Source organism: Branchiostoma belcheri, unplaced genomic scaffold (assembly GCF_001625305.1).
Source record: "Branchiostoma belcheri isolate BF01 breed outbred unplaced genomic scaffold, Haploidv18h27 scaffold169, whole genome shotgun sequence".
In the NCBI taxonomy this organism is placed as follows: Eukaryota; Metazoa; Chordata; class Leptocardii; order Amphioxiformes; family Branchiostomatidae; genus Branchiostoma; species Branchiostoma belcheri.
This window is the reverse complement of record NW_017803146.1, coordinates 42,307-51,611: the sequence shown is the minus strand read 5'-3', so window position 1 is coordinate 51,611 and position 9,305 is coordinate 42,307. Positions and strand designations below refer to the sequence as shown.

The 9,305-nt window shown below is 43.8% G+C and overlaps 1 protein-coding gene across 1 annotated transcript in view; it reads right to left on the bottom strand.

Annotated features, from left to right (window-relative positions):
- Nucleotides 1-4,041, bottom strand: part of LOC109466511 — a 9,153-nt gene extending 5,112 nt beyond the window's left edge. Inside the window, exons 1-2 of the mRNA XM_019764236.1 lie at nt 3,918-4,041; nt 887-1,189 (exon numbers count right to left, since the gene is read on the bottom strand). Of these exons, the coding sequence (XP_019619795.1) occupies nt 887-1,189; nt 3,918-3,999 (385 nt within the window). The 5' untranslated portion in view covers nt 4,000-4,041. The remainder of the gene's footprint in view (nt 1-886; nt 1,190-3,917) is intronic.
- Between the last annotated feature and the right edge of the window lie 5,264 nt (nt 4,042-9,305).

The following is a 9,305-nucleotide window of genomic DNA, read 5'->3' as shown; positions in this document are numbered from 1 at the left end:
GTTGTGTATATAAACCTGCTTTCCCCTCTGGTCTCTCAGTCACTGACGAAAGCTAGTGGATACTAGCTGAAACATCTGACGTTTTCAAAATCATATCCAGTTGCTTGAGTAACTGTTTTTTGGCATATCGTATTACCTGGATGTCTAACCTTCATCGACGTAAACGACACTTGTTTTTGAATCAGCAGATGTTCCTCTTTCCAGCAACGGTAAAACCGTTTATCAAATTTGCCGCGTCACGGAGAAAAGGCTACTTAAAAATGACTAAAATTTAGAAAGATGAAAATTCTGTTTTCATTGGTTCTGGTAACCCCCTGGTATACCCTTTTTACTTCAATGTTGCATCTTCAATTTTTGTTTTGTAAAAGTCAAAGACCCATGCTATGTGACAAAAAAAAACCCATGTTCATATCATTATCAGAATTACCGTGGTGTCCATTGTAATTTCAGTAATTTTCAGCGATAAATTGTTAGATTTTTTAGGGTCTCAGAGGGGGGGTCCCAGAACTCCATAACGAAAAATACCTGGAGGGTTTTAACTATATGGCTGTTAATAGTTCCTCATACCTATCTGACATACAAAGTATGAGCCGATTTGGCCGACCCCCATCTTCCGGCCTCTGCCTGGTTTTGCCTGGTTTTCTCGTGCAATGACTCTTAAAGTGATCATTGACATGCTATCTTTGAAGAATGTTTCTTGAAAATATTTCTCAAAATAAGAACATTAGAAAAATAAGAAAAAATATTTTTGGTAGTGTACGTCACTCCGTGATCAAGATGTATACTAGACATCGAAAATTTGGAGTTACGTGTTTCAACCTTTCAAAACAAGTCACTGATGAATTTCTACTAAATGTGCAGATAAGACACAAGCTTCTGTACTCACCCTCTGATTTCATTTTGAAGGTGGTGGCCTTCTCTGTTTGACTTCCGTCGCTTACTAGACAGGAGAATGCTCCAACCCGGAAGTCACCAGCTCTAACCAAGATATTCGTACTCCACCATACTCCTGACACCTTGGTAGTTCCTCTCTGACTATGAAATGTTGTTCCTGCGCCAGTGTCAACTTCTACACCGAACTGGTACCCGTTCTGGCTGATGTAACTACCCGTGTAGTAACAGTACAGCCGGGTGTCCTCGGATTCACCAAAGAACTGGTACTTACTGACGATGGTGACGTCTACCACACCTGAAGAGAAATTAAGTGGGAGTGTTATGTCTATCTTAAGGTAATTTCCATCTTTGCCAATTTTCGGCGTTTTGACCACTGTCAGGGGACAACAAAATTTCTTGTTTTTTTTTCCTCACAAAATCAGGCGAAAATTAATGCGCGCCCTGATGTCATCCATAAAAATTACTTGCTGTGGCCTTAAGTGAAAATACATGTATGTCCAGGTGAATTTACACATGATGTCTGTTATATCTTTGTATTTCATTTTGGCAGATTCAGATGGAGTTTGACATGCATCTTTGTCTGAAATTGATGATTGAAGTACAAGGAACTATCTTACAAAGGAGGAATACTACTTAAATTTTATTCAGAAACGTGCCCTCAGAATTATTCATGGAAATAAGTACACTTCCTGTACGGATGCACTCTCTACTTTTACTCTCTGCACTCTAAACGCCTCAAGTTTGCAAAATCTCTGTTGAATTCACCAACGTTTAGACCCTGGCTACCCCTCACCCGCAATGAAGTACATAATAGGGACTTAAAAGGGTTCCAGCTTAGCCTACCATCCATAAGATCTGAAATGTACAGGAACAGTGCTATTCCATACCTGTCTAAACTCTTAAACAGTTCTTGTTATTTACTTTGATTATGTTTGTAAATATTAATGATATTTAATGTGTTCCCTAAAACTACGTAATTCAGCCTTTGTATTATTAGGCTGCAATGTTGTTTTAGTTTTATGTCAATTTGCAAATAAACCATTTAACGAAATCAATGGGGCGAGTTACGCCCCACAATTTTAAGATATGGGTGTTGTTTTGCAACAGATTATCTATCAATGAATAGATAATTCCACTGTGAAGCGTGTTTTGTACATTATCAGTATCATAATGCACACCCTACCCATGCATTCCGAATTTCTCAACGCCCATGAATATTAAGTCGTGGTGAATTCTGGAACTTCTTACTTGGTACTTGTAGAGTTTGCCACAGTTCTGAATGTCTTGTTATACGTACTTAATCTTATAGTAGTATGCACTTTTTGTACATCGTGCAGTATCATCCATTGAAAAATGACACTCTCCCTCCAACTCAACAAGACATTAGCGTTGCATGAACTATAACTATCTTAGGCCACACTGCCTTAATTTTATGGATGACATCTTCTGAAGACCCCCAAACTAGTGCGCCCGGGCGAATAAAAAAATCCCGGCCAAAAATAAAAATGCTACTAAACCACAGGAATACAAAGCTGGTATTGTGAATTTGTGGCAGTACATAGCGACGTATACCACAAGCCGGCAAATACTGGCTTTTTGCGGAATTTATGAATCGGCACTGTGCGTATGTACCGAGTTCTTGAGTTGGGGAGCTTCGGTAGCCTGGATGCCCGGCTCCGTATTGTCGCTAACTATAATGGACTGCCCAGTCCTAGAGTCAGGCCAGAGCCAGATGACGTGATCTTTATTTTGTTGTTGTTTTGAGAACAGGCGAAAATCAATGTGCGCGCGGATGTCATCCATAAAATTAAGGCGGTGTGGCCTTAGGCAATGTCACCATCACAGAATCACAATTCAGGCAACCTAGAGATGCTACTCGTACAACATTGATGTTGCCAAAACACCTCCCTCTACTAAGAAAGAGGGACGCACTCGTGCATGAAAACCAAACAAAGCCTTGTTACACAAAGAAAGGAGGAGGGTGTCATTTTTGCAAAAGATAACAAGGGTCCATAGGCGACAATTCTCCGTGAAGTTTTATACTTTGCAGATTGAGAAGCATACGGCCTATTCCACAGGAGCGTAAAAGTAGGGATTTTCTAACATATGCATTTACTTCAATATAAGAACTACTACGGTGAAAATAAAAAGACGTGCATCACCACGGACATAATGACATAATGGCACACCACATGCCAAATTACACAGAAATGCTACGTACAGAACAATGCGTTTTGGCTGCGAACATCTATGGTACCACTTATCGGCCCCTTCTTACATCTGCTTGAAAGATTCCCCCCCCCCCCGCTATTCCAAACAACGGGTTTTCTGGACCATTCCAATTTGCCTAAAAATGTAGGGGTGCATTACAAATATAATATTGACCGCGAAAGCAGCAACGTTAAAAATACACATTCGTGTACCATCACGGGCATGCCCGCAGACGGCGTATAAAATTACATGCCGATTACACAAAGAGAACCCAGTGTTTTGACTGCGAACACGAAAAAACGGCTACTCACAACACTCCGTCCGGAGGTCCAGACCTCCTTCACGGAGTAATAATTGTACGAAAGTAAGTAATGCATACAACTCCACAGTATAACTAGCATTAGTCTTGCGCGTATAAAAATAGCCAATAGTATGGCAAACTCCCCAAGTACCCTGCAAGCAATCCTCTACAGTACAGGAAAGGCATAGGCATCTTCAGACTGTTGGCTCACTCGGCACCCCCTTCATAGTAACGTACAACAAATGTACAAGAGTTTGGAGATCTCATACCTCCATGAAATACTAGTAGCTAAAAACCTTTTGCCCCATTAATTCTGAACACGTACAGATACACAAAGTGTTTTGGGTAGCTTTAAAAGTTAGCACGAAGTCATGTTAACATGTGCGGGTGATTTTATCACTGTCGAACCTTCTTTTCACGTTTCATGTACAGTGGAGTGGCTACACACCATGCAAATTTTCACTAATGATTGTACTAAGAGTACTTATAGTACTATGAAAATTGCACTAACCTGTTACACTTTGTGTGAGGCAGACCAGAACGAAGAGAAACCCCAGCCAGCGGCGCGCCTGGGCTTTCCAAACCGTCTCCATCCCAGTTACGGTACCACAATCCAAACCTTTAACGTGCAGATGCTGTGCATAGTACATGTACAACGAGTGGCACCGGGCGGTACCCTTTCCTGTTCTCGTACAGATACCGATTAAAACCTCTTAACGGAAACTTCTGAAGGTACTTCCCTGTGCGTCATGAGAAATGCCAGTGTTTGTGTTCAGTAAGTGCACCTGGCGTTACTTTACACGCCTTGTATATGATGCCATGCATGCACAGTTAAGAAGCATTCTTCTCTTTGTACCAGGGGTCACAGTTCACAAGCATTCAAAAACTACCAAAACATATCACTAAAAGGCTGGTGAAAAGTCGTCATGTGACACTTGGAAACCTCTGTTAAGCGCCTATACGAGAAATTAATAAAAAAAGGAAAATCCATCTCAAATGATCTCATCATATTATCCTTACCGACATCACTTTTGAATGTAGCTGTTTGCTTTTTTTGACGTTTATTGAACCTTGAAATTACACTTCGTCCGTGGCCGCTTTTCAATCGTTAAAGGGGAGAGGTTTTCATTTTAAAAACTGCTGATTTATTACCAGTGTGAAATACTTCAGTTTTGAGTTTCATCGAATCAATTAAGCTACATGTAAATAGATGTATTATTCTCTTTTTCTTTGTCCTTGGTTACGCAATTTAGAGAGCCATTCATTTGCTCACTCTCTGACTCTGAATCAAGTCAGAAATACCTGGCAGCCAGCCGTACTGTTGTCTCTGGACATGGGTATGGACGTTTTATAAACAGACTGTTCGCACGCACATACATGAATGGCTTTGTCTTCACCAAAACCTGTTTGTGTACGGTAGGCATAGGAAGAAAATAACTTACCTCATTTGGGACGTTTTTTTTCGTCCCCGTGTAGCCAGGCCAATCCATTTCATTTTTCAACTTGAACTGTTCAGAAGTGTCCCCCTTCGACCATCCCGAATGTTCTCTTTCCACGGACTCGTTACGGTATTTTTTTTCCAACATGTAATCACCACGTGACGTGGTGACGACACACTCAAGTTTTTTCAACTTACATTAATGCTGCCACCAACACGGGGGACAAATACATGACAGGACAATACTCATTTACACCTGTGCTAAGTGTGGAAAGTCGTGTTAAGTGCCTTTCCTAAGGGCACAGGATCGGTGGCATGTCAGGACTCGAACCCGGGACTCTTAGTTCCGAGTCGCGCACTCTGCCGCTACGCAAACTTTGGTAATTTAAAGTTTGACTGTTTGTTTCATCGTTGCACCAGAAAATCTTTCTGAGACATAGGACTCTCCCTAAATCAAAGAATGTCCAGCTAATCTTCTTGCAGAACCTTAGCTCAGAGGCAGGTTAGGATTATGTCTAAAGTCCGTCCCTGAGTCGCCGTTGTTTTTGTCGCCCGTTCTGCATGACGTTTTACCAGTTTCTTTGTTCCTCAACCCGCTGTTTATAATGACATGCGCATGTCCGTGCCTTTCATGGTGCGGCGGTCTTTTAAACTGTCTCATATCTCACTTCAGGGCTACAAGAACACTTCACTAAAGCCCCGGTCACAACCCGCCGTGTGGGCTTTTTGTCCGTACGTTTTTTTGGAAGCTACGTCTGCTACGTTTTTTCCGAAAACGTGGGGAAGGAGTGGCGTCGACGCACGTCACTCGCACGTCACTAGCCACTCGCACGGTTTCGAAAGGTGTAAGAGTGTGGTCTGCACGCCAAGTCTGGCCGTGAGCGGTTGCGTGCATCGTACGTTGCGCAAGTTGTAAGTGAGTTGTACGTGCTTACAACGTACGATCTCTGTGCGAATGCAACTTTACCGTAAGGAGGCCGTACTCACGTACTCACACGTGCGTACGGGGCACACGCGTCGCTCGTACTCGCACGCACGGCTGGTGAATCCGCAGACCGCACGCAGAAAAAGTTTTACATGCACTTAAAGTTCTACGGCGTGTCTGCGTGCTCCCAAATCCATAGGATTCCGTACGGAGGTGGTACTCACCACGCACGGATGCCCTGCGTTTGCCCACGATTTTGCACGTAGACAGCAGGCAGAAGCACTTGCGGTGGGTTGTGACCGAAGCTTAAGCGACGGTCACAACTCGCCGTACGTGCTTCTGCGTGCTGTCTACGTGCAAAAACGTGGGCAATCGTACGGCATCCGTGCGTGGTGAGTACCACCTCCGTACGGAATCCTACGGATTTGGGAGCACGCAGACACGCCGTAGAACTTTAAGTGCATGTAATACTTTTTCTAAGTGAGGTCTGCGGATTTACCACTTGTGCGTGCGAGTACGTGCGACGCGCGTGCCCCGTACAGCCTATGAGCGTGCAACGTACGGACTCCGTGAGTCTAACTTCACTATTCTCACGTGCAATTGCTGTACGGACAGCGCACGATGCACGTGCGTGCCACGCACGGTGCTTGCGTCATCCGTGCTTACTCCTCACTTCCCAGTTGACCTGCTCAATGACCACACAGAACACACGTGCACCATACCAGGTGCTCCGCACGTGCAAGTTGCACGTGCAACGCACCTGATTTCTACAGTATATAAAGACGACTTGACGGGCGACTGCCAACTCGTCTCCAAGATGCCCAGGAAGGCTCAAAAGAAGAATACCAGACAAGACCCAAAGAAACGGGCCGCGGAAGACACCAGGGCGGCTATTGATGATGAAGTTAACAGGAGGTGCACGCACTTACAACGTGCGAGTGAGTAAGGAAACCGTGCGTACGCCGCACGTGTAGGTACGGCCTGTACTCGGCAACGTAGCAATCGCACAGAGATCGTGCGTTGTAAGCACGTACAACTCACTTACCACTTGCGCAACGTACGATGCACGCAACCGCTTACGGCCAGACGTGTCGTGCAGACCACGTACGTACACCTTGCGCAACCGTGCGAGTGACGTACTCCCTCGGCCGGCCACCCTACGTTTGCGGAAAAAACGTAGCAGACGTAGCCACGACAAAAACGTACGGACAAAAAGCACGCATGGCGAGTTGTGACCGTCGCTTTAAAATGGATCAAGCACCTGTGAGCTCCCGAAGTCTCTTCCAAAATTTTCCGTTGAGATAACCAGATAACGTTAGAATAAGAAAATTATTGCAAGGCGGGCGTCATGAAAGAAACATGTTGGCATGTCATAAGAGGTTAGTTCTCAACATCAAATTCCCTTTTGTGAGGAGTGTATAGAGACCAAGAAAAATCTGTACCAACCATTTAGGACGCATATAAGGTGTCAAAGCATCACACAAAGAGTCTGACGACCTGTTGTTATCTGTAGAGGGCAGTGGCATCTGCTTGAACAATTACAAAATAGCGGTGAGCCCAAGCTGTTTTTATACCTCTACACAGCCCTTTCATGCCCATGCCCGTAGCCACGGGGGTTCGGAAGAACCCCCCACAAGGCTCAAAGGTCCACTTTTTGGTCCACTTTTTATGTAAAGGTCCAAGATTTTTCTTGAAAAGATGGACTGGAATCGTGGAAAAACTACTTCCTTTCTCATTGAATACAAATTTATCTCTAATTTTTTCTTGGAAGTCCTCACAAGAATGCACGAAATGCCATTTTAGAAGGTTCATTTTTCAAAATTTTCCGGGGGAGCATGTCCACGGACCCCCCCCCCTCCCCAGGAACCTTGCGCCTTCGGTCCCCTCAAGCACTGGGAAGAACCCCCTCATTCAAAATCCTGGCTACGGGCATGATGCCTTCTAGCGGAATTATATTGAACCTTAAAAAACTTTTAACTAAACTTCTTTTCAATGGGTGAGTATGAATGCCACTGCTTTAATGTTACCATAAAGTACATTTACTGTTACTGGTAATGATGGCTGGAAAAGTCACAGAGTCTCATCTAGTTTTCTCACTACGACAACGTTTGGTACATCCCAAGGACAAAATCCAAAACTGCATTAAGTCGGATGTTTATCTACAGATTGAAGTGCGACGATCCTCAATTCAAGGACACTTAAATTGGTGAAACGAGTCAACCGCTAAAGGAGAGATACAAGCAACACTGTAGGGCTAGTTCTAGTGGGTTTTCTTCAGCGATATATCACCACCTCAACAATCACAACGGACACTCATTTCATGTAGATAGTGCTGATATTTTGGACCGTGAATCCAGATGGTTTGAGCGGGGTGTAATAATAATCTATCTACGAACATGTTTATCGGCCGTCTTTGAATAGAAAGGGGGGGGGTTAAGAGGGGGGGGGTAAGATTTGATCTTTCAGGCTCCTGGGACATCGCTTTGCAACGCATTTAATCTTATTGTCTTCATCAGAAGGACTATGAAATTGTCTCGCCGGAGTGTGGGGAACTGCGGATTTTGCGATATAACTCTGGAAGGCATCATTCGACGTCCATGATTTTTGGCAGGATTTGGCAGATTACTGCTGTTGAGGCCGAAGTCAAGTACAAGTTTCGGCTTCGTGGGGGGTCCGTGCGTCACGTTAGTGCACCTTTTGTGTTTGTGGCTTGTTAGCAAGATAACTCAAGTATTTGTAAAATGTTGATTATAATTCTTGGTGTGGTGCTTACTATTGTCGGGACCAAGATTAAGTTCGTTACTGAGCTTCGTGGGGGGTTTCGTTGTGACTACAGGGGGCATCTTGTTAATTTTTCTTGTGAGCAGGATAACTTTTGTATGTGTGGATGGAAGTTAATGAAATTTGATAGGCATGTTACTGTGGTGGTCTCCAAGATTGAGTTCAAAGATGAGAGTCGTGGAGGTCGTTATGTCCCCGTAATAGGACCTTTTGTGTTTAGAAATCCCCCACCTACATCTGCTTGGAGACAGCCGACAGCTGGATATAGCCGGGGGAACCCCATAATGGGATGGGATCAAATGACGTTACATTGAGGGATTGTACTATAACTTCAGCAGGGGGAGGATAGGTTGGACATGTGTCAGGTTATTTTCTTCGGTCGGCCACACCAAGTAATTGCTATGGATGACGTCCACTGGAGACCTTAAATCTAATTACCTTAAATCTAAGGCAAGCGCGCAATAAAAACACGAAGGGCCGAAAAACGAGATGCCTAGATTTGGAATATACTAACTGTAGAAGTACAAATGTTAGGACACAAAGAACACAAGAAACAAGTCTTCTATTTGTCATAAAGACAAATTAACAAAACAGCAGTAGTCACCCTGTTTTGATTCTTTCCTTTATAACATCTTCTCTTATTATATTTTGCGGCGCTGTCGTGACACTTTCAACACAGTAACTTGAGTAAGAATTTCTTGAACGTTTTTTTTCCAGTAACAGTCCAAACTCAAATAACGTGTGTGTGTGTGGGT